This window comes from Pyrus communis, chromosome 9 (genome assembly GCF_963583255.1).
Source record: "Pyrus communis chromosome 9, drPyrComm1.1, whole genome shotgun sequence".
NCBI lineage: Eukaryota > Viridiplantae > Streptophyta > Magnoliopsida > Rosales > Rosaceae > Pyrus > Pyrus communis.
The window spans coordinates 13,146,581-13,171,283 of NC_084811.1; the positions used below are offsets into that span (position 1 = coordinate 13,146,581).

Sequence of the window (24,703 nt, forward strand, 5' to 3'; positions counted from 1 at the left end):
CAATCAATCAATCAATAAATCTGTTCGAAGCACTTAGCTTTGCCTCATATCACAACATTTCAACAAATTTCAGCTTCTTCCATATAACATAAGTTAACACTTATTGCTGCTAACGAAATTTGATCAGAATGTAAGAATTTGCAGTTTACAGTAAAAAATGAATCGCCTAATTGTGATATCTAGGGTTTCTCTCTTTTCTGCCAGAAGAATTCAGAAGTTCATCAACTAATCTGTAATTCAGTTCTACGGGAAAATTACGCTTTTAAATACAAATATGTTACAATGTCACCAAAACACTTAATTAGCCACCAAAAGGAACTGTTCAAACTTAAATTAGAGAAAAATACGAGGCGACGATAACTCACCGGTCACCAATAATCTTTGCATGAGCACTGACCACTGGAAATACAATGAAATCCGGAAGCATCCCTGACATAGATTGCTCTTCTTGTGACAATCGACATGTATTTCAAGAACGCGTGGCAGTCTCCACAAAGGAGGATATTTTTCACTACGCGGATTGGTTTTCCAGGCTTCGTGGTCAGTAGGCCATAGGTTGCTGCTAACTTTGCACTGTGATAGTACAAGAAATCTTTCTTCTGGTGCTCTTCTACTTCATGAAGAACAAAGCTTGTGTCTGGCACATAACCGGCTTTTATGCACTCTAAGATGAGTATTTCCAATCCACTATATATGTCTTTTGCTTGGGGATGGGATTTATCTCTTGCATAGAATGGATGTATCTTGTTATTATGAACGATCCAACTTTGACTTGGGTGTTTCCGGAACCCCTTTTTCCTCATATCCTCCCTAACCATTTCGGAGCAGTGCCATCTCCCAGATGCCGAGTAGAGATTTGATACAAGTATGTAGGCAGATGGATCTTTGGGCTCCATGGCAAGGATACGTTTCACAACCCTTTTTCCAATGGTTGTATTTGTTTGGATTCTACAACTGTCAAGCAAAGCTCGCCAAACAATAAACTCAGGCTCAAAAGGCATCTTACTGATTGTTTCCTCTGCTTCATCCAGTAGACCCCAGTACCCTAGAACACCAACAAAGGAGGCAAAGTGCTCTGAGGTGGGTTCAATGTCATAAACAGTTTTCATGGAGAGAAACAAGCTACGACAATCGTCAACTAAATTGGATGTAGTGTGTCTGTATGCTGAAATAATCAAAATAAAAGTAATCTGATCCGGTTTTATGCCAGTCCTCTCCATATTTGACCAGACAGCCAAGGCCTCATCGCCCTGTCTGTGGAGAAGATAACCAGCAAGCAAACCATTCCATGAAACTATGTCATGAGTGGGCATCGTATTGAACAACTTGACTCCGTCTTCCATGTTCCAACACTTAGTGTACATGCTAATTGTGGCATTTCCGACTCCTAGATCAGTTAGAAAACCGCACTTCAAAGCATGGCAGTGGATTTGTTTCCCCAGTTCATTTATCCCTAAAGTTCCACAAAGACCAAGTAGTGAAGTGGATGAGACTTCATCCATAACCATTCTTCCTTCAGATTGATGGAGGTGGAAAAGAGAAATTGCCTCGTCCGGTTGCCCATTTCGAGAATATCCACCAATCATTGATGTCAAAAGTACAGAGCTATCCTGCTCAGCCGGCCACCAATGAAACAACTTTTTTGCATCTGTCATCCGACCACACCTTGTATACATATCAAGTAATGCAGCTTCAATACAAGCATTTGACCCAAAATCAAACTTGATAATTAACCCATGGATTTGCTCACTGGTTTTACAATCCCTAAGCAAGGCACAAGCGTTAACAACACTTGTCAAAGTGAAATCTGTCATCTCCATTCCCTCCTTCAACATTTTTGTAAATAAATCCAAAGCCCCCAAGCCTTCACCATTTCGACAAAAACCAGCCAGTACAGCATTATGAGAAACAGAATTCCGCTCAGGCATGTTATCAAACATCTTGATAGCCAAATCTACCAACCCGAATTTCATGTAGGCTGAAATCATTTCTGTCCACGTAATAACGTCCTTCACAGGCATCCTCGCAAACAAAGCATTCACACCGTTTAAACTCCCACACACAGCATAGAACCTAATAAGGGCATTGCTAACACTCAAATTGGCCTCTAAACCAATTTTGATAGCATGGGCATGAACCTCTTTACCTTCTCTGAAAGCATTGCTCCCAGAACAGGCAGTCAAAAGGGTTGAAACTGTGAAATGATCGACTCCAAACCCCTCCGTTTGCCGCAGTTCACGAAACAACTCAAATGCTTCATCATACATAAACTCCTTCACTAAACTCGACATAACAGTATTCAAAGACGCCGTGTCTCTCTCGGGCAATTGATGAAACAGTTTAAGCACATAATCCAAACACAAACATTTACCATACAAACCCATAAGCGCATTCGAAACAAAAACATAATCCAAGTACCCCAATTTGACCACCAAGGCATGAACTTGCAAACCCAAATCCAGCTCGAGAACCCGAATACAAGCAGTTAAAATTGCAACAAAGCTGTACTCATTGGGCTTAATACCGGAATTCCTCATCTGGAAGAAAAGCTCCACAGCCTCCTCCTCTCGACCCGCCTTGGAAAATCCCGAAACTAAAGTGGTGAAAGACACAACATTTGGGCAGGAAAGGCTTAGGAAAACCAGGTGAGCATCCGAAACAAGGCCCAGCTTGAGATAAGCTGAAATGAGGGCATTGCCAAGATGGGTATCTTCTTGAAGCTTGAGAATTGATGCGTGTACGGCCCTGGCGAGCTCTCGGTCGCCGTGACGGGCGGAGAGGCGGAGCAAATGAATTAAATGGTGGAAGAATTTGTGGGTTTGGTGGCGGTCATTGGGAGGGTTTGAATTCAAGAGGGGTTGTGGGGATGGGAGGGACTGGAATTGGATTTGGGTTTTGAGTTTGGGGACTGAACTTGGAGAAGAGAGAGAGAGTGAGAGAGAAGGGTGAGGGTTTAGTGAGGGTTTAAGAGGAGGAGGAGAAGGGGAGTGAGAGAAGGGGCGTAGGGGAAGAGAAGAACAGGAGGGAGGAGGGGGAGGAGGTACGGAGGCAACGGCGGCGGTGGGTTGGATAAAATTGATGGTGTTCATTTGTACCCGAGGTGGGCGACAACGACCATAACCATATAATGTCAGCACAGAATCACAGATGGCGTCGGGACGAAGATTAAGCTTGCTTTGGATACTGGAATTCACCAGACATAACTGATATTGATTTAGTAAGAGAAAGTTCACCTCCAAAAAATGAGATGATACAAAGTTTATTTAATCTATCCAAATAAATAGTAATTGATTTTAATGAACAGTAATTAGTTAATACATTTTCATTCTTGAAAAATGAGCTCATCCAAAATCTAGTCAATTCATATTATAATATTATTAATTATTTTATAAAATATAAATAAAAAAAGAGAGTTTTAATAAAAATGATATTTTAATTTTACTGTTCATTTTTAATCAAAATGACATTTTAGGTATGAAAAGTTCAAAATAGGTCAAGTTCTTTTCTTTATTTACTCTTATGCCATTATTTCATTATTGTAGCAAGGTCCACAATGATGTTAACATTTGTGTCTGAAAATACATTATTTTACATGATACTATTCAACTTATGCTACTTTGTTGCCAACTCTTTATGATTTCATCATGTTGTCGATGTTATGCAACTCTTCTTTTGTCAAATTGTTCTAATATTGTTCATCGCCTTCTACTAACTCTGCATCACTTTCTCTATCTTCTTTCACCTTGTAATACATATTTTCTGTTTCTTCTTTGAAAATTTGAGGCTTCCAGTAAGGCTGATGACTGAGTTTTGTCTTACTGTAAATATGTATTTATTTTTCTTCTGCTACTAGTAATATATCATACCTAAAATATTCACACTCATCTAAGGTTAGCATTTGAATCCCTCAAAATCTTAGAATATTTTTGTACGAAGGAGTCCACCTGTGTGGAGAGATAGAGGATAATCTAAATGACTCTTCATTAATCATGGCTATATGCATACCTTTCTACTTATGCATATGTGCATACCAATCAGGAAGACTACTAATAAAACTTATGCAAATTTCTTTCCATTGTTCTAGAGAATCTTCTGCTACTTTTATAAGTTTTTCAAGAAATGATTATAGTTGGGAAATATGGTTAATAAATATTTTATCAAGATAGTCAAACTCTAATAGTAAGGTTGGGTTAACTTCTACTACATTATACTTTTTATGATGATCATAACTAAAATGTCATGGTTTAAAATCTCTAGTGTTAATCCTGACCACAACTATGCTAACCTCTAGTTTACAATTACAACTCTATGTATTATCATAAAGACATGGTGGATATATCTTGGTAATAATATTCATCCCTGGTTTGGATCAAAGATGGACTGATACAAAGTATATTGTAATTGTAACTCTTTCATAGACTGTGATATCTCTGCTCAGGATCTCATTTTGCATATCTAGTGGCATTATTCTTAATTTTGCTTTTGAAATTTCTTCTAATAGGATACCATCTATTATTAAGTCTAAAGATATGTTCCTAAGAAAACTTTCATATCTTTCTTGTTTTTCTTTGTCACTCATATGCTAATACTGCTCATTATTTTGATGTTGCTCCATTTCAATGTCTTCTTCTAAGAACTCAATCTTAATCTCTTCTATGGGCTCATTAACCTCTTGTTCTTTGGGTTCAATAATCTCTTTTTCTTTATTCTTATGCTGATCAGTTTTCAAACCTATTCTCTTTTCAAGGTGCCACTTGCCTTTTGCTGCATTCTAAGATATTGGAGTTGTTGGTTCATTTTGGTAAACTTACTAAGTAATGACTCATGGTCTCTAGAAATAACTTGAAGGTTGTGCTCAAGATAATGAATATGATGCTGGCTTTGATGGAAATTAAAATTAAAGCTATTAAACTCTTGTTCTCATAGCCCTAATTAGTTTCTCATGACCTAGCCTCATACTTGGCTATTTGATTTGGATATTCCAAAAACTATCTAAGAGAACGTGTTGCCTATCAGAGAGTTTTGGTACCCTTGACCTATGCCTCAGAGTTGGATTTTTTATTCCTTCAACAAGAGTGTCATTAAAGTTGAAAGTGGGTACTGGTGGTGATGCTAGTATGCTTATACTATTTTGGAATCCATTGAATGATGGAGGTCTATGGTGCATCATTATGCTATTGAATTGTGTTATTCTGACTTGTGGTCATGTGTTATTTGAGGATGATGGTCCACAAACTTGATCTAATTTTTCAGCCAAACTTACAACTAATTGAATAATTAAATTATTTTGCCTAATGGGAATATTACTATTAGCTACTCGTGTTGAAAAATCTGTTAAACCTACTGGTTCTTTATCTAGCATACTAATTTCTTTCAAAGCTTGGATATATTTTCTGCTAGTTCTAGAATAAATCATTAAACTAATAATCTATCTATTTTATTATGCAACTTATCCACTTTTTCACTCAACTCTTTTTGCACTAATTGAATTTTTTTTAACTTCTAATTTTAACTGCTCAACTATTTCTAATGATTTGAGTTCTACTTGCTTAGGCTTACTATTTATGAGGTCAACAAGCGCTTTTATCTCTCTTTTGCTAGGAAGCCTTTGAATATTTTTATTATTATCTTCTAGCTGAGATGTAATATAATCTAAATTTTGTCTAATTGTTTTTATGATATTTTTCTGAAAATGCTTTAACAAATGATTATACTTATTATTTTCTAATTTTATATTTTCTGTTTGACTAATAATAAGATCTGCAATATTATTGGCCTATGGATTTTCTTCACTATGCAAAATATGATTATGTTTTCTCAAAGGAAAATAACAAATTAGACTATTTTGGTCTAAGGTTATTTCTCTTTTTTGAGGTTCACTAATTTCTAAATTAAGGTAATCTATCATAAACTACAGCCTACCTTTCTCTAAAATTACAACTAACTGGTTTCTTAGAAACTCTTTTTCTTCTCTCCAGGTCTCTAAAACTTGATATGTTGCTCTTTTTGCTTCTAAAAATTTATGTTGCACTTCTGTATTATTATATTTACTAATAAATGAAGGATGTTCAAGATAACTAAGATAAAACTTCTGCTTCTTCAAAGTCATGCTAATTCTTTTGGATATGTATGCTAATCTTCTCTTTATGCTAGTTATAGTTGGATGTTTAGGACAATAAATATCTGGTGGTTGTGGTTGACATGGTCTACAAGGATAATAATATTTGTTGTTTATACAAAATTAAACAAGTGTGATATCAGTTGTGTTAATAACTTCCGTCCTCAATGTACTTTACTATTATAATTATACTATTAAAATGCTAAACTTGGCTCTAATACCGAATTCGGATAGCAAGCTCGGTTAAATAGTCGGATGACCATTATAACAACTAGACATAAAACCTTGCACATGGAACTTGACATGTTTCAGCATGACGGCCACTCACAATGCAAGTATAAGACCTTAATGGCTGAACTCAGAGGTACCCTGTTTAATGTCCAGTTATTTGTATGGCAAGCATTCAACTATGACAGAGTGTTCGAACAAAGTATGATCGTCAGTTTAGCAGGTTAATAATATAACTACAATAGTGTTTCCCTATTTTGGACTAGAAGTTTATTTTAAAAAAAAAACACACTAAAGAAAGAAAATAAAACTTACTTAAGACTTGGAGATTGCCTAAATCTGTACACGATATATAGAATGTTTACAAATGATGTTAGGAAGGTTTCGAATGCTTGAGTGTATGAGGATTGAAGTATAGTGTGTATCTGGTGTTGAGTTGTGTTCTGCATGGGAGGAAAAGCTCTCTTATATACAAAATCTAATTCCTAAATGACAAAATAACTTTTCAACTATTTATAACTTTTTGAATAGTGATAGTACACTGTTTCTAAAAGTTGATTGACTTGTCTTTGCTTCAATGAAGCTCATGTGAATCCATGTTAGTTTGGCTGCTGCAATGTTTGCCACCTTATCTTTTGCATTCAAATGTTATCTGAAAGTGTTAGTCCTCCTTTCTCTTATTTTGGATCTATTCTTTGATGAAGACCACATGAACTTTGTTGAATACTGGGCCATTTTTGCACAGATGTTTGAAGGGTAGCATTGGCATTTTCGAAAACTTTTGTCTTGATGATTAAAAGGAAACTTTTTTGGGTGTTTCCATTAGTTTTCCAATAAAAAAAATTATTTTTAATTTCGGATATGATTTTTAACCAATCTTTAACATTTTTTTTTTATTTTTTTTCTATATTTTAAAACAATTTTTAATAATTTTCTTAAATTAATTAATCTGGACCGTTGGATTTTAAAAAGATTGAAATCCAATAGCCCAAAATTGGACAGGTTTCCAATGGTAATAATTCAGGCATTTTCCTTTTTTTTTTTTTTTTTATTAGATTTTTGGCCGAAAAATCTGGATTGTTGATCTAAGAATCAAACGACCCAGATTTTGCCACGTCACTAGCCGTTAGGTTTAAAATTCAAATTTTCTTTTATTGTTGGAAATCCAATAGTCGTAGCCAAGCCACATTGCCCATATCCCGTGCCCTTTTAGTGCACCTGCAGCGGGAGCCCGACACATGTCGCCTTGTCGGGGATACACGCCTGAAGCAAAAAAAAAAAAAAAAAAAACAATATATGTTCGCTGGCGTCAGCATGACCCCAGATAGGCCGATTCCTACCTCAGCCCATTTTGGGCCGACCTACAAAATGACTTTGGGCTGGCCTATTTTTAGGGGTAGGTGGATTTTTTAGGTGCCAGCTTATTTTTTTAGGCTTTGGGTCAGCCTAAAAGATAGCGTTGGAGTTGTTATAATGCGAATTTTGTTTGGAATGAAATTGAATATGTACAAAAGGCGTGGGTGACACTAAGGAATGGCGATGAAGGAAGAAGGGCCAATGGCTATTTGTAGGCTGTAGCATAAGAAAATGGCATTTGCAATACTTTCATCTTTTCCATTTGATGCATTGTATGCCTTTTAGAGCATCTCCAGCATGGGCATTAGCCTTGTGGACAGGCTGCTCCAATAAACCAAATAGCTAGCCCAAGTAACTCTAGCCCATTCGGGCTATTGGGCTGAGGGGGAGCCCGAGGAAGAGCTAAGGCGCAAGTCCAAGGTCCAAGTGCCTAAGGGGGAATGATGTAAGGCTGACGTCAGCCATATTATAAAAAAAAATTTGGGCAGGCGCATGCAATACACATGCACATGGGAGGTGCATCATCGACAACCTTGCAGGCGACAAGGCCCGCATGGACAAGGATATCTATAGCCGTTGCTGGAAGCACAGAAGTTTAAGGATAATTGTAGGTCATTGGATTTCAACAGCTTTTTTCTGGATTGTTGGATTTCCAAGGGTAAAAAAAAATTCAAACATCCCCTAACGGCTAGATGACATGGCACAATTTGAACTGTTCGATTACCAAATTAATGGTCCATGTTTGTTTACTTTAAAAAAAAAAATTTAAAAGTAATAAGAAAAAAAAATCTTATATGTTATCATTATGCCACGTGTCACAATCAGGAGGGTTGGATTTATAAAAATCTGATATGTTACCATGCCACGTGTCACAATCTAGATGGTTGGATTTCAAATTTTGTGTAATCCAACGGTGCAAAGAAAAGGGGTCCGTCAAATTGGGACCGCTATTATTTTAGTCCCTGGAGTGTTTAATTAATCAATATCATTCGTAAACCATCACGGGATGACTCACTAGTTGGGGACGAATTTAAATATTTCATACGGCTTGTCCTGGGTTGAATTCTTGGCACTAGTGAATCACATAACGGTAGATAGGGGAGGTTGAAATGTCTCTGTGAGTCTTTCCGGCCTCCAAAATGGTGGACTACTGCTGCAAAACCACCAACTAGTCTTTTTTTTTTTTTGGAAAAAAAAACACATCACTCATGAAATTAACTACTGAAATGACTAAGGACACAAATTAGAGTTAAGCCGGAAACACGTTATATGACTTGTACGCTTGAGTTAGGGTTAATCCAACTTTTAAAAAATAGAAAACTTGCCATTTATATATTAACTTTTCAGGCATATATCCACGTCTCCAGGAAAAATTAGAAAGGTCTTCAAATCTATATTCTTCTAAATATTTGCAGTTTTGACTAAAAAAATAAAAAACCCGATTGGCTTAAAGAAAATTTCAGAAAAAATTAGACACAATTATCCTCAAACTCTTAACTTCATTCTACAATTTGCCTTTGCATTGAAACATCCTCCACAAAGTTGATTTATCATTTAAAAAACAAACCCAATGTGTGCATATTGGCAAAAAACAAGAAAAGTAATTAAGCTCTTTTAAAGTCAAGAAAACCTGAAGCATACATATTGGCTAAAAAGACCCGTAGTGTGCATGTTGGCTAAAAATAAAAAAAAACCTAGATTGAGTGATTGTTTTTCTCCATCCGATGTGCTGCCTACTTCGATGTAAGGTGGATGATGCTCCTTGTGGGCCTAGCTGCAAATGGACACTTTGCCTAAAAGGTTTTCCATGTTGCTCATCGGAGTATGGCCTCGACTGTGGATGTATGCCTGCTCATAGGCCTAGTCAGAAGTGCAGGCTCATCCACATGCTTTGACGAGAGTATACGCTATCCCGAGGGCCCAATCAGAAGTGTACACTACCTAGAATCTTGGTTCGCGGCTAGTCGATGGGCTGCTTGCTGCAACGCTGCTGAAGAGGGATGTCATCTACCCTTGTTCTGATTTAGGACACCTCGTCTGGGGCATGCTGTATCTCAATACGCTGCAAGAGCTTATTCACCAAGTTCGTTTGCTGTGTAAGGGCGTTTGTCAATTTTGCAACTTGTCGAGGCATATGTTGTTCGTCATTCAAGGTGAAAGAGTTTGGATGGTATGCTTCTCTATGGGTGATGGAAGTGTAATGGACTTCGAATGCAAGATTTGAGTCGAGAAGGATTAAATTTTCAGAAAGTCAGGGTGAAAATACCCCTTGTTCAATCGCCGGTCTAGAAATCTAAAGTCGGGACGGTTGAAATGGTATTGGATTAGTCTAGGTTGTCTGCTGGGCCATAGAATGAGTTGGGCCCCATTCATGGGCTGGGCTGTGTGCGGGGCGCATAGACACTCGACCCTGGTTCTTCTATGTGCGTCTTGGGCTACTCAGTGGTGTGAGCTTGGGCTTGGCGTTGCAAGATGGCTCGAGCATGGGGTTGGTGCTGCTATGCAGCTTGGGCTTGAGCGTGCTAAGTTACTGCTGCTAACATTTAGGTTTAGGCTATTGCAGTGGCAGTGAATTAGCCCACCTCTAAGGCTCAGGTCTGAGCTGCTTCTGGCACTTGGGCTACAGTAGTTGCTCTCCATCGTGGGTGAAAGTTTCTCTATGGGCCACTGCGGTAGCCACTGCTGGCATGGCCACGGTGGTACCGATGATAGTGCCGCGATTCTTGTTGTGGTGAGTCTCGAGGAGTGATGGCGTGCGGCCATGTCATGATCTCCATCGTCTGGTCCTAATTGTTGAACATAAGATGTTCCGTTCGTCATGGTTTCTGAATGTCCGATCATTGTATTTCTTCCCCATGGCTATTCAAAGAATTTATATAGAAATTCTAGGAGTTGGAAAGTGTGGGAAAACCTGCAAAAGAGCGAAGAAGATTAGAAATGTTGAATACGAAAGGCTTCTTCGAGCATTTGAATCAAGTTCTCAATGAAAGCACCAATTTGTCGATGCAAATTTCCGCCGTTCTTCACTTTGATGAAAATACACCTGCAAAACAATCAACACCTTTGATCAAAGACCAAAAGCCTCACCTGCCCCCGATGAGTGAGGGGTGGTTTGGTCAATGGATCTTTGATGCCAAAGTTAGTTGATGTGTAAATTAACTTGACACACAAATTAAATCCTATTGTTGACAATTGTAGTATATATGCAAGTAGGGATCGTTCTAGACCGGGGATTAACTAGGGATGCTAATCAACACAAATAAGACTCAAAAACACTAAAGTAGACTTTAACAACTCAAAACACACAAACTAAGTTGAATTGACTCAAAACAGATCCTAGAAAGTGATTTGGACGAAAATTGAACTAAAAAGACTCAAAAGACTCAATATGGACAGATTCTGACGAATTGAAACAAAACTAACACAAATAAGAACTAATGGGGTTTTTGGATGAATTTTGACCTTAACTTGACTCTAAACACTAATAGAACTAAACTTCAACAGATTCTAACTAAGTTAAAACACTAAATATTAAAGGGGATTGATTTTTGACAAAATTAACTAAATTAGGCAGATTGCAAAACTAAATAGATTAGACAATAAATTGGTTGAATTGAATGGGTAAATGATAGTTAGAGGGTCCTTCTCCACACATGCACATATGAAACACAAATTGATTTTCAGTTATTATCCCTTTAAACCATGAATGACAATGCCCCAAATTAATTGTGAGAAGCACAAATTAACTTTCAGATTTTCCTCGTTTCATTGAATTGGATGGAATACACATCTACAACCAAATTATTCTTATCAAGTTCCCTACATGAATAGCATAATAGAGATACAATCAAAGATCATTAAGCTTTGTGAAAATCATAAGCATTGACAAGACATTCGTAACTATGAACTGCATGATACTCTTGCCTAGAATTTACTTAACACAATCATGACTAGTGACTTTTACTACTTGTGAATATAAGTTAATAACGATTAGGTGAAATTCCCTTATACTCTAGCATCAAATTCATGCATGAAAACTAAGTATGCATCCTTAATCAACACACAAGAACAAGTTCTCAATAAATCAGTTAAGTAAATTGCATTCACAATTCAAGAAACAATAACTGGAGGAAATCAATTCATATAAAACATATGTCCATGACTTTGAATTCACCTCTAACTAAGAAAAACTTAGTTACACATGATTGCAGAAATTAACAACGAAATCAACATAATTGTAAAACTAAAACAAGGATAGAAGACACCCCAGAGATGCTCCAATACTCCCAAAAGCTTGGGCATAGGCACGGCACAAAGGCTATCCCTTCTTTCTTTCTCCTTGTTGCAGCACAAACACATTTTTCTAATTTTCTCTCTAGGTTCTCTCCTCTTTGGTGCGGCATAAGTGTGTGTGTGTATATACACACACACACACATATATGATGCACGGAAAAACCCTAGGGAAATCATAATTAGGTCTAGGGTTTGGTAGAAATCAGGTGGGAGAAGGACTAGGGTGCGACATAAGGCTTGGGCCTCAAGAAAAGGGTCAAAACCTATTTAATTTCTGAAAAGGGCACAATCCAAATCCACAAGGAATAAGGCCAATTCAATTCAGAAATCAAGAGGGAAAATGTTAGGGAAATTCGCCAGAAATTAGGGCTTCTAGAAACTATGTATTTTGTGGCAGATTTTTGGTACTTCTAGAAGGAATAAAGGGGGAAGGGTGCGGCACCCTTTTAGGAACAGATAAGGTGTTCTAGAGCCATATATTTAGGTCCCCTTGCAGTTGGAAATAAGGTAGAACAAGATTAGGTTAGGATAAGATAGGATAAGGTTTGAATAAGATAAGGTTGTTAGGATAACGTTCCATATTTCTTGTTCTTTCCTTATCTTCTTTGTCTTGAACTTGTTTCTTCAAATTTGTAGCATGTTCCTAGCCTCTTTTGACTCCAAATTTGTCCATCCACCTTGCTCCATATACAAGCTATCCATTTCATGCCCAAAACTGCTCCAAAAGGCTCAAAATTGCCTTTTCTTGCCAACTTTGCCATTAGGACCTACAAACACACGAAAATAGCTTAAAACACTTATTAAGTAGTAATTAGCTAACTAAATGCAAGGAAACAACATATCAAAGTAGCATAAATATGCTCCTATCATTAGTCTCTCTGAAAAGAGTGAGTCTTTAGGGTTTTCTGTGTATAGAAAAACTCTACCATTTTTTATGGAGAAATAGGGTATTTATAGAGGAGGTGGCCGGCCATTAGGGTTGATTTTGGTGAGAATATTCCAAAAATATTTTGTAAATAATATCTTGGAAATAATAGTAAATATCCTTGAATAAAGGTGATTGAGATTGCTTACTTGATATGGTTTGTCTTCAATTAGGAATGTATTTAATGATAGGTTTTTCCTTTGAAATTTTCCATGTACAGTGGAGCTCAAAGTAGTCGTAGTTTGTTGCCTGCATGTCTTAGGAAGCTGAGCTGCGCGTGGCATGCCTTGCTCATTTAATAAAGGCAATCTCGTCTTTCTTAGCTAAAAGTCCATGTGTCACATTTAGGATTTTTGAGACTATTTTTTGCTTCCACATTGGCGGCTTGAGTTGTAGAATGGAGTTGGTGGTTATGCATTGGGTTTGAAGGTGATGGCGTGATAGGGTGGTTGGTTGAAGCTATGCTTCCATGACTTTTTATGATTTTGGAGACAAAGTAAGTTATAGTTAATTTCACAGAAATTTAACTAGGCTTAATATATTTTATATTTTTAATAGGTTGGATATTTATTTAGAATGTTTAAAAATGTTGATATCAATTTGGAATGACTAGAAGGTTGTTTAATTTTAAGTACATAATCCTATTTTTTTAAATAATAAAATATGTGTTGAAATATTATTAAGTCAAAATAAAAAAAAAATAAATCTGTAAGATATTCATGAGTAAGTATCTTTTAAAAAAAAAAAAATGTGACCAACTAGTAATTTCAGCAGAAAAACAAACAAAAATCACAAACAAGAATATTGTAATGCACGACCAGGATTAAAAATAAAAAAAAATAAAAATAAAAATAAAAAATAAAAAAAGAAGAAGAAAAGGAATAGGTTGTGACAGCACGTTGTTTGGCCTGGTGTACCGGCTGAGCACTCGTTGTGTAGAAACGCAAAACAAAATAAATTGTGATTAATTTTTAATAATAAAAATAAAAAAGTTTGAAAGAAAAGGAAAGAAATGAAAAAAATGTTGGTTAAGCGCGTAAAAGCCGCGAGAATATCGGAAGATCCGCCTGGATGTCATCGTTGGCAGCGTGTTAGGGAGGAGAAGTTAGAGAGAGAAAGAGACGGAGGGAGGGAGAGAGAGAATCTTTGCTCCTTTCTCTTGGTACAATCCGTCTCAGAACCCAGACAGCTGGTTTTGAATTTCATCCCAAACCCAAAACCTCTCTCTCCTCCCTCTCTCTCTCACTCCTCAACTGCTCATTTGCATGTCCATGATTGTTTAAAGAAATTGGTTTTCCTTGGTGGGGTTTCTCTCTTCTGGTGCTGTTGATTTTGTAGTGGAGGGAAGGAAGTGGAATTTGTGATGGAGGTAGGAGGGTGTTGGAGTTGAGAGAACACAACATTTCTGGGCGGCTGGGTATGGCACAGAATAAACCCAGTAGGCTCTACCAAGTTTGGAAAGGAAGCAATGTGAGTTTCTCTCTCTCCCTCTCTCTCCTTCTCTCTCCTTCTCTCTCTCTCTCAATTGTGTTCACTTTTTTTTTCACTTTTGACTGCTTTTTGATCAACATCAATTCAATTGCTTTATCATTTCGTGTTCCTTGTTTTGTTCCAATTTGAAAGAAGATGATGAGATTATGACTTTATGGTAATTCCCTCTGTGATTGATTTTCATTTCCTCTTTCTTTTTGTGTGCTTTTTTCTTTAAATTTGAGTTGCAGCTGTTGCTTTCCCTTAAGATACTCCCTTTCTCTAGCTACACTACTTTTACTTGATTAAACAGATATCTTCTCGGTCAAGGTCCAGGGTTTCGAGTTCATGTTAATACGGTTGTGTATTTACTTTCTTTCATCATGTGTTTTCCCTAGTGTGCTTACTTTCTGAGCAAGAATTTGCCCACCAGCTACATATGTACTGAGAAATAGATAAAGATATGTATAATATAATATGGTAGCAGGGGCGGAGCTATTCATATCCCTGGAGATGCCCTTGGCCCCCTCCAATTTCTCGACACCTGTGGAACCTATATAGAGATCCTATACTTTTAGACCTTGTTTGGTCTCTATGATTGGATTGGATTGGATAACTATAAAATTCAAGGTATATTAAAGGTAAGGGCGAATGATATTTCATTTTGAGGGAAATTAGCCGTGAAGAGAACTTCTCCCTTCTAATCCTCCGTTCTTTGGGGGATTCTAAGGGATAAGTTTCCTTAATAATTAATCCGTCTTCCACCTTCAAGTTGGACATAATTTTTCATTTTGTTCTTCAAAATACCTTCAATATAATTGGTTATCCATTCCAATTCAGTCCTAGAGACAAAACAAGGCCTTAAACTGTGCCCCAAATTTAAAACCTACCTCTGCAACCGATTGTTGATAGATTGTAGTGCCATATATGATTCATCAGTAGCCTTTGAAAAATGTATTCAGAAGAAAATATGGCTTGTGGAATTGATTTGTTGTACCTCTATATCAATGAAGAACAAGAAAAACTAAATTTAAATCTAAACACATTTAAATTACTTGTATTTATCGTATCATGCTGCATATTTTACTCCTTTCCTTTATATCTGTGGATATATGAATGCACGTATTATTTCAAGTTGTATAATATTGAATTTTATTGTTCAGTACTTGATGTGGCACAATTGATCATTACTTGAAATACTTTCCTAACAGAATATTTTATGGACTATTCTTTCGGTTTATGATATGCCAGTAGTATGACTGGTGGAATATTGCTAAAACTCCAATCCAGTTTGGTGTACTTGCACTGATGGGAATTTTTATTGGTTTTATCAGAAGTTTTTCTGTGGCGGGAGATTAATTTTTGGTCCTGATGTGGCATCTCTTCTTCTGTCTACACTCCTTGTAGCCGGCCCAGCAGTTGCCTTCTGTTTGAAGATTTATTTTAAAATAAAAAATGGGAATCACAAGAATGACAATTTATGGCTTCCTGTATTAGCTATTGGCTCAGTCCTTACAATTTTGGTAAGTATGTTATTATTTATTATGTTTTTTTTTTTTTTTTTTTCTATCAGCAATTAGTATGGCTATTTGCGTGACCTATTTCACTATTTCACTATTTCTTATGAGATAGCTTACAACTTTATTAGTTTACCAAATTTGGCCAAGTCATTTTTGAAACTCAAATTCTTACGTTCGAATTAATAGAAACATCCATAGGATAGCTTCAGTCTTGAAGGTAAAGGGCAAGCAATTATTACAACATCAAAATCATCAAAACAATTAAATACTGAACAACTATTTACACTGTCCTCCATTTCACTAGAAATGACATTACTTGCGACTGTACTGTGAAACCTGGGTCTTGCAAAGGAAGTATGAGTTTTGATTTTTATTTGATGGCAATCTATACAATCAAAACTGCACGCTGACATTTGATGGCTCAATACTTTTACCATTGTTTTTTCTGCCTCCATCTTTAAAACTACTAAATAATCCAGTCTGAGTCAATATAAACTTCAACTATTGAAGGGTGAAAGTATATCACACTTGGAAGAGAGCACCAACGATGTTATCAAGGATATGGTTAATTAGATTATTAAGTTCAAAGCTTTTAATGGATTACATCATGCAAGATTATCTCCTTAGACAATGCACTAAAATTTGAAAGAGAAACTTATAAGCAAGAAGTACCTAATCCTCAAATGATAACAGAAGACCTCCAATTTTCGAATCAGCCTTGGAATGTGTTTTCTTTCTTTTGTATTGTGGATTCTTATCTATTACATGTACAATATCAGTTTTTTCCATATTGCATGTTAACTTGTTAAAATTTCTGGTACATGGAATCTCTTTCCCTTTTGTTGTGGTCGTGGATCTGAGCCAGCAGACACTTGTATTGCATTCCAATGACAGCATTATCTTGATAATGACTAAATGGTTTTAGTCACATGATAAACTAATTTAACACTCTATTCTTACAATTCTGATTCTTCTAGCATTTTTAAACATGTCTGACATTTATCTCATTTCTGTGCAGGATTTAACCTTTCTCTTCTTGACTTCTGGGAGGGATCCTGGAATAATCCCTCGAAATTCAAGGCCTCCAGAATCAGATGAAGCATTTGATCTAGCTACCCCATCCATGGAGTGGGTTAATGAAAGAACTCCTCATTTGAAACTACCTCGAACAAAAGATGTCATTGTAAATGGTCACACAGTAAAAGTGAAGTATTGCGATACTTGTTTGCTTTATCGCCCTCCCCGCGTATCTCACTGTTCTATCTGCAACAATTGTGTTCAGAGATTCGATCATCACTGTCCATGGGTTGGTCAGTGCATTGGAATTGTAAGTCATTAACTTGTCAGTGTACCTTTCCCTGTTTATGCCACCTGTGATTAGAAATTGGAATATTGTTAACTCTTCTGAACTTGATTGGCTTACTATAGTAAATATAATTTATTAAAGACCAAAAGGTATGATCTGTCATGAATTGCTACTGGAAAAAGCTGAAAAATTGTGTATTTAACTCAGTGTTTTAAAAAACTTGCCTCGGGCCGCCCCTAGGCGGCCTTGAAAGCTGGGCGGCTGGATTTTCGCCTCTGTTTTGTGGGGGTGGGCGTAGGGCGGCGTTGGGGCACGCCCAGGCGTTCAACTTGGGCGTTTTTTCCCTTCAAAATTCATGTATGTTTCTAAAATGCAGGATATGTTCTAGTTTAAATGAAGAAGAAAGAGAGAGTTTCTCTCTCCAAATGACAAAGTCTAACTCCAACTCCAACTCTTCCTTTGTTTTCCTTTAAATTCCCTATAATAATTGCTCCATGAAGCTTTTATTTCCTTTCAAATTCCCTATAATTTCTCCACTCAGCCTTTATTTCATTTAAATTCGCTATAATTTCTCCACTCAACCTTTATTTCCTTTTGAATTTCCCTATAATTGTGACATTCAGCCTTTATTTTCCTTGAAATTCCCTATAATTGTGGCCGCTCACCCTTATTGCTCTTAAAGTTCTGCATAATTGCTTACAATAAAATAAATAATTACAAAATTTTAAGACTTTATGACATAGTTTCTAAGTACAACTAGACTTAGTAATGAAGAAGATGATATTATCTTTGATTTAGTTATAATTATATTTGTTTTACAAAGTATATCTATAAAATATAATTATATATGCAATATATATTAAAATTTTAGGTATTGTGAGGCTTCGCCTCACGCCTCAGACCTAGGCGGGGCTATCCATGGGACACCTCGCCTACGCCTTCACCTTTTAATACATTGAACTGCACTGTTGTACCTGTGTAGTTGAGCTATCTCAATATATCTTGGGTTTTATTTATCGGCACTTACATCACTATATATCTTTTCAAAGTTGTACTTAGATGGTCTTGAAACTTTGCTGAGAAGAGTTATCTATTATATACTAACAGTGTTGAAGTTCAAAATGAGAATAATAATTTGATAGTCCTGGTTTCTTTATTATTTGAAGTTTGAACACTCAAATTTGGAATGCAGAATCGGCCAGTTACTATAATTGTAATATACGGGATTGTGTTGGCCCATTGGGTGGAATCAAGAATTATTAACTATGAACTTAGTTGAGGGATTCTCAGGAAGTACATTATCCTCTAGTAGTCTTCAAATTTGGTGGGTGTTTGGAATATCTATAGAGCTGCTATTGGGTACATGGGCTTTTGCATCTTCATGCTCTTTCCAAGTTGCTTCTTTCGTTATAATGCAGCTCCAACCATTTGGTTATGCAGTATCTATGTTAAACCATCATTGAGTTAGGCTGCTAGGACTTGGGTCTTCTTATGCAGGGCATGGGATTTCCTGTATCTTTAGAAAATAGTTGTTTCTAAATGCTGGAGTAGTTCCTAAAGGGATCCCACTTATAAAGTTATTGTGTTGAAGCTTGAAGGTAAGATGTGGTATTCTTACGTATACTATATCTTTGCTTTGGGATGCATTGCTCATCTCCTTGATAATTTTGCTAGTGAGTTGCTCTTTCGAACATAATGGTATTTTATAGATAAGTTTACCAGCTATAATGTATCCCCTGAAATATGGCCCAATTCTTTCTTTATTGACAATGTCCTTGAGGTCTCCAAGTCAGTCGTCCAATGTTTAACATGAATATTGCAAGCATGTGAAACACAAGTAATTTGTTTTGAAGCAATTATAATTGAATAAACTTATTTTGAATATCAAGTTGGATGGTTGCAATTTAAACACAAGTAATTTGTTTTGAAGCAATTATAAGTGAATAAACTTATTTTGAATATCAAGTTGGATGGTTGCAATTTGTTTGGTGCCCAAATCTTTACATAATTTTCATTCTTCTCTCTGCTAAGAAAGTAACTGTCCTCTTATATGTTTGATTGCAGCGTAACTATCGGTTTTTCTTCATGTTCATATCAACCTCAACCATACTGTGCATATATGTTTTTGTCTTCTCTTGGATAAACATAGTTAAAACAGGAGGCAGAAGAGCTTTTTCGAAAGACGTTGTGTCGGATTTCCTTTTAACATACTGTTTCATTGCTATCTGGTTTGTTGGTGGCCTTACACTCTTCCATTCCTACTTGATATGCACAAACCAGGTAACTTTACTGAAGTTAAAGATTAAAATTATATAACTTGAGTGGTTTTCTGTCACTCTAAGATTTCTTACCTATGGAAATATTAGCCGATGGCATTTGGCCAAACTTGCATGTATTGTTAAAATGTATTTTTAAAATGACTAAAAGCGCTTCTAGAGAAAATGACTTTTGGTTCCAAAAGCACTATGCGTTTTGCAAGAAGCACCAGTTATGTGCTTCTTCCAGGAAGCACTTTAAGTGCTTTTCCAGAATTTACTTGCATTTTTACTAAGGATTGGTTCCAATAACATTTTCAGTCATTTTAAAAGCACATTCAAACAAGCACTAAGATTTTAAAACAATGTTGTAATAATCAAACAACATAGTTTTAATAAGTAGGGAATTATTGTCTAACAAAATTTTCTTTCTGATTGATGGAATGAAACAAAAAATTTCAATTTTTTTTTCCGTCTGTATCATTGAATCTGTGTCGGCAAATTGCTTGATTGGTTAATAACAAGTGTAGTCTACTGGCATCATGGAGTGAATTACATGTGCAATTTTCATTTAGTATATTAGGAATGTGCAATATTTTTATGACTATTTGTATCTAACTTTAGTTCTGTGATTCATGTTTTGTTACAGACAACATATGAAAACTTTCGGTACCGATATGATAAGAAGGAGAACCCATATAACAAAGGAATGATTTGGAATGTCAAAGAAGTTTTTTTCTCCAAAATCCCTCCTTCAATGAATAGATTCCGTTCATTCATTGAGATGGATGAAGAGATGATTGCAGGATCTGGGACTCCAAATAATGGGGATGGTATTATGAGTTCAAAGGAGAAAATAGATATTGAAATGGGAACTAGGCTTGCAGAGGACAATGGTTTTTCACTTCCAAACATTTTGCGGAATTTTGACTACGATGATTTGGAGGATGATTTGAAGGATGCAGGAGAACAACGCAGACCTGCTTTTGACCCCCTTTTTCCCATTCAGCCAGAAGTAAAAGAATCTGTGCAATACTCAGTAGATGAAGATAAAATTACAGAAAGTGTTGCTACAAGGGATGCAGTGAACTATTCTGTGCAAAGCTTACCTCCGGGAGATGAATTGGGAGCATCTGGCCATAGCACCACTTCCTTTGATGGAGCAAATGAGGAAGTCAATTGCGGAAATAACAAATCCTAAAACCACATCACCTGTTTTACAAGCATAAAGGTTTGTACCTTTTATTTCATTTCCATATTGCATCATTTTAATCAATTTCTTTTTGGGGGGCCTAGGATTCTTATACTTTTGACATCTAGCTTTAGCTCCTTGTACTCGTGAAGCATATTGGTGATGACAGATTGTTGCCAAAAATGATTATTTTGAGTTGGCAACTTGCACCTTGAGTTAATTGGTTCAGTTCAGATGCTCTATTCTCAGCGTAAAGAACAGATAACGTGATTATCAAATGGAAGGGTAATGAAATATGGATTGTGGACAATTTCTAAACTAAGTTTTATCAAATGCCACAAATCACGTGTCTAACTGTTTTGCACTTTGTTAAATGTGGTCTGACTGATGCTGGGTTTAGGTGCTGGGTGATACGAAATAGACTCTTCAAAATGCTACTGTGAACATATTGGAAAAAAAATATCTCCTATGTTAACCCCCCGACATCTCCTAACTTTGTGCACATGCTGTCATGTTTAGTATAATTCTTGGCATGTTATTCGTTCTCTTTTCGGATTATCGTTCTTATTCTATTTTCGACTTGACCTTAATGACAGGGTTTGGCTACAGCTTTTGCATCTTGTCAAGGATCTTTTGTTTCGGTAGTTATGGTAGTCAGAGAGCGAGTACACAGTTTTTTCTTAATGTAGTTACACTAGTTGGTCGATTTGATGATTTTCGCAAAGGAGAGTTCATACAGTGACATTGTCCCATAATAAGATTCCGGTTCCTGATTGTTGTAAATGACTTGCTGATTACAATAAATGCAGAAATCTACGAGGGATGGTGTTCATAGCAATTTAATGTTCAATAGTTGCGACTGTTTTAAAATTTAATTTTCCCTCCTCATGACTTACAGATTTGCAGGTTTTCCGATTACGTCGGTCCGTTGGAGGATACTCTGGTTTGTTACGTTTCCCTTGATCTTGTTATAACGCTATTCATAAACCATCTGTTTCGAGTTATCCTACGTGCATCGAGGTTTGTTAAAATATAAAATACAAGGAATATTAACGAAAGGTTATGAAGCCATTTTTACAAATGAAAATGAAAGGTTATGAAGCAAGTGCACTCAAACAATGTGTTGTATCATAACAAAACATGAACGATATCATCTTGGTTTCGAAGGGAAGGGCAGGCCGTACGAAATGATCAGTAGACTAGCTGGGTTTCAAAGTCTGCAAAATCAACGGAGCCGGACTCAATGGGAGGCATTAAGTAGGCGGCGAGAAGCTCAGAGGCCAAGGCAGCAACTATCGGTATCCTCTTCAAGTTTTTCACCACGGGAATGTCGTCACTCTCCCCGACGGCAATCAGCTTCTGGTTAATCTCCACCATTCGGTCCAGTTTCCTTTTGAATTCTGGGTTCTCAACATCGAGCACTGCTGGAAAAATTCTGGCTGTAGTGCGATTTGTCTGCGTAGGGAACCCAAAACGATCATTAGAAACAATAAGGACATTGGATAACGGGAATGTATACGCAAAGGAATTGTTATTGCTAGTGCAGGCTGACCTCAATGATAACGTGCATATCAAATTCTTTAGTGTTGAGGCCAATGCCTTCGTAGAAAGCTGTTCGCTGGCAATCGTTGAGGTACATTGTCACATACACCTGCCATGGGTAGAAGATGAGTTAGACTGAGTAATGGTGCGGCGCATCTCAATCTACGCAATGCATTCATTGGTTGCTTACCGACAAGCAGAAGAATCGGGACCAGAGTTTAGCCTTCCAGTCATTGAGGAATTGGGGTTGGGCCTTCATGAGAGCAGAGAAGAAATCGCCATGGCGGTTCTCGTCCTGGCACCAGTTCTCGAAGTAGTTGAAAATGGGGTAACACTGGTACTCGGGGTTCTCCTTGAGATGGCGGTAGATGGTAATGTATCTCCAGTACCCAATCTTCTCGGACAAGTAAGTTGCGTAGAAGATGAACTTTGGCTTGAAGAATGTGTACTTCCTCGCCTTTGTCAGAAACCCCAAGTCCAAGGCCAAATTGAAATCCGACAGCCCCTTGTTCAAAAAACCAGCATGCCGAGCTTCATCCCGAGACATGAGCGAGAAGATCTCTGCCACCACTGGATTTGTTTTCTGCAACAGATTCATTTTCATTATCTGCTATCGGCAAAAATCAAAACTCAAACTATTCGATATGAGCTATATTTAATTTTGGAAAGAAAGACAATCAACCAACCGACCAACCTTGAGCCTTCTTCCGAGCTCTTTGTACAGAAGGAAGCCCGAGAACTCAGCAGTGCAGGACCTCTCCAAGAACTCGACAAAGATCTGGCGCAGCGGGCCCTGCAGTTTGTCAGCAGCCTCCTTGAACTCCTTGTTCCTGACGAAGTGTGTCTGGTTGTAGTCAGTCTTGAACTCCTGCAGCAGCGCCTCGAACTCCGCCTCGTTCAACTTCTTGTTGATCTCCGTGTTGAACAGCGTCTCCATCTCGTCAAAGTCCGTCGTGTAGAATCTCGGTGCCAAAAGGGTCTCCTTTGGGGGTGTTTTCGGAGCCTTCTTGGGCGTCTTTTTGGCCGCTGCTGCCGCCGTCTCTGCCCTGACCGACATCCTCAGCATCGAAGACGCTCTTGTCTTGGGGCTGCCGGGGTTGCTTCCGAATTTGGGGGCGCCATTGCTGAATTTCGTGAGGGGTTTTACCAGAGCCATCTCTGCCGCCATTTTAGCTTGCTTGCTTTTCCACCGAAAACACGACGTTATTTGGGAGCTCTCTTTTGGGAAGGAGAGTGAGTGAGCGAGCGAGCGAGCTTTTGGACCATATAACTGGATTTGAGGGGATGTAATCTCATCCGGTGAAATCTATGAGTTTAAATGGGTATCTGACACGTGGCTTCTGATTGGCAATCTCTCTTGTTTTGGATAGGAGGCTCAGTTTGATTGGTTCTGATAATACTTGGATTCTCCCTTCACTTCTTTGTCAGGTTTGGATCGTCTTCGAAGCAGATGGTACGAATCTTACCGATTCAATAACACGGATCGTTGAATTTTGATCTAACGGTTACAATTATTATAACTTTTAGAGGAAACCCATTATTTGTAATCGTTGGATCAAAATTCAACGATTTGTGTTATTAAGTTAGGAGGATTCGGACCCCGTATGACAGCCGTTCCGAAAATTTTTAAAACGTACGCGTGTAAAGACGATTTTGCCCCTAGTGTGAATTTTTACGTTGTGTGGTTGTTTTGAGCTTGGTGTGGTTGGTTTTGCACCACACATTTCCTTCATCCTTTCCCTGTCCCTGCACCCTATCCCGTGCCATTTCCCTTCCCATTTTCACCTCCATTTGTACGGACATACCTAGAAACCACCCAAATCTTCACAGATCGAAGAAACAAAGTACATATTCATGCTCGTGAGGTCCATAGAAGTTCAACCATACCCATTTCAGGTAAGGATACCTTTGTTTTCACGTCGAACTCGGGATACCCGATTTTTGGCACTGTTCATGCACACGTAAATTCTTATGCTTTTGGGAATTTCAAGCTTGTAGGAAGCTTGGTGAGGTCCTTAGGAGGCTCGGGGTGGTTCGTTTGAATGTTTTGGACGTCGGGATCGTGAGTTTCAAGGTTGGCCGGAGTTGGTGGTGTTTTCTCAGCCAGATTTCGTGGATTTTAGCACTTGAAAGTGGTATGATTTTGTTCCTCTCGTTGTAAGCTTCATTTTGGTACCAATTTTGTGAAATTTGGTTGAAAAACGAAGAAGATATCACGATTTGAAGTTTTCCCGATTTTTCGACGCCGGCGCCGGAGCCTCGCCGGAGAAGACGACGGAATATTCCGTCAGTTTGGACGGAATATTCCTAACGCCGTTGACGGATACCGTTAAAGTTAACGGAATATTCCTGAAGGCGTTAATTGACACTGTCAGTGTGCCAGGCACGTGCCTGCGCGTGGCCGGCGCGTGGGGGCGCGTGCAACGGTGAAATTTTTTTTCTGAAAGTATGGGGATGTTCCTGAGGTTGAGTAGATGACGTTGGTGTATTCATACACC

The 24,703-nt window shown here is 37.6% G+C and overlaps 3 protein-coding genes across 3 annotated transcripts; 1 reads left to right on the plus strand and 2 right to left on the minus strand.

The window, feature by feature from the left end:
- Positions 1-231: 231 nt before the first annotated feature.
- Positions 232-3,218, minus strand: LOC137745804 (pentatricopeptide repeat-containing protein At5g03800). The gene has a single exon (XM_068485816.1). It carries the CDS (start codon positions 3,087-3,089, stop codon positions 369-371), a length of 2,721 nt encoding a protein of 906 aa, XP_068341917.1. The 5' UTR covers positions 3,090-3,218; the 3' UTR covers positions 232-368.
- Positions 3,219-13,917: 10,699 nt separating this feature from the next.
- Positions 13,918-22,096, plus strand: LOC137745923 (probable protein S-acyltransferase 4). The gene is made up of 6 exons (XM_068485954.1): positions 13,918-14,390; positions 15,725-15,913; positions 16,929-17,237; positions 19,281-19,496; positions 20,121-20,702; positions 21,260-22,096. The coding sequence occupies exons 1-5, from the start codon at positions 14,340-14,342 to the stop codon at positions 20,670-20,672; spliced, it is 1,317 nt and encodes a 438-aa protein (XP_068342055.1). The 5' UTR covers positions 13,918-14,339; the 3' UTR covers positions 20,673-20,702; positions 21,260-22,096.
- LOC137745924 (magnesium-protoporphyrin IX monomethyl ester [oxidative] cyclase, chloroplastic) lies at positions 21,775-23,466 on the minus strand. Its single transcript, XM_068485955.1, has 4 exons — positions 22,900-23,466; positions 22,396-22,788; positions 22,216-22,314; positions 21,775-22,118 (listed from the first exon to the last, which is right to left on the minus strand). The coding sequence occupies exons 1-4, from the start codon at positions 23,371-23,373 to the stop codon at positions 21,855-21,857; spliced, it is 1,230 nt and encodes a 409-aa protein (XP_068342056.1). The 5' UTR covers positions 23,374-23,466; the 3' UTR covers positions 21,775-21,854.
- Between the last annotated feature and the right edge of the window lie 1,237 nt (positions 23,467-24,703).

Excerpts from the sequence above, each read along its gene's own strand:
- LOC137745924 (XM_068485955.1), bottom strand. The coding sequence starts at position 23,373 with ATGGCGGCAGAGATGGCTCTGGTAAAACCCCTCACGAAATTCAGCAAT. Across the intron at positions 22,315-22,395 it reads CCCGATTCTTCTGCTTGTCG|GTGTATGTGACAATGTACCT; the intron begins GTAAGCAACCAA and ends TACCCATGGCAG. Across the intron at positions 22,119-22,215 it reads ATATGCACGTTATCATTGAG|ACAAATCGCACTACAGCCAG; the intron begins GTCAGCCTGCAC and ends TTCCCTACGCAG.
- LOC137745923 (XM_068485954.1), top strand. The coding sequence starts at position 14,340 with ATGGCACAGAATAAACCCAGTAGGCTCTACCAAGTTTGGAAAGGAAGC. Across the intron at positions 15,914-16,928 it reads GCTCAGTCCTTACAATTTTG|GATTTAACCTTTCTCTTCTT; the intron begins GTAAGTATGTTA and ends ATTTCTGTGCAG. Across the intron at positions 17,238-19,280 it reads TTGGTCAGTGCATTGGAATT|CGTAACTATCGGTTTTTCTT; the intron begins GTAAGTCATTAA and ends GTTTGATTGCAG.
- LOC137745804 (XM_068485816.1), bottom strand. The coding sequence starts at position 3,089 with ATGAACACCATCAATTTTATCCAACCCACCGCCGCCGTTGCCTCCGTA.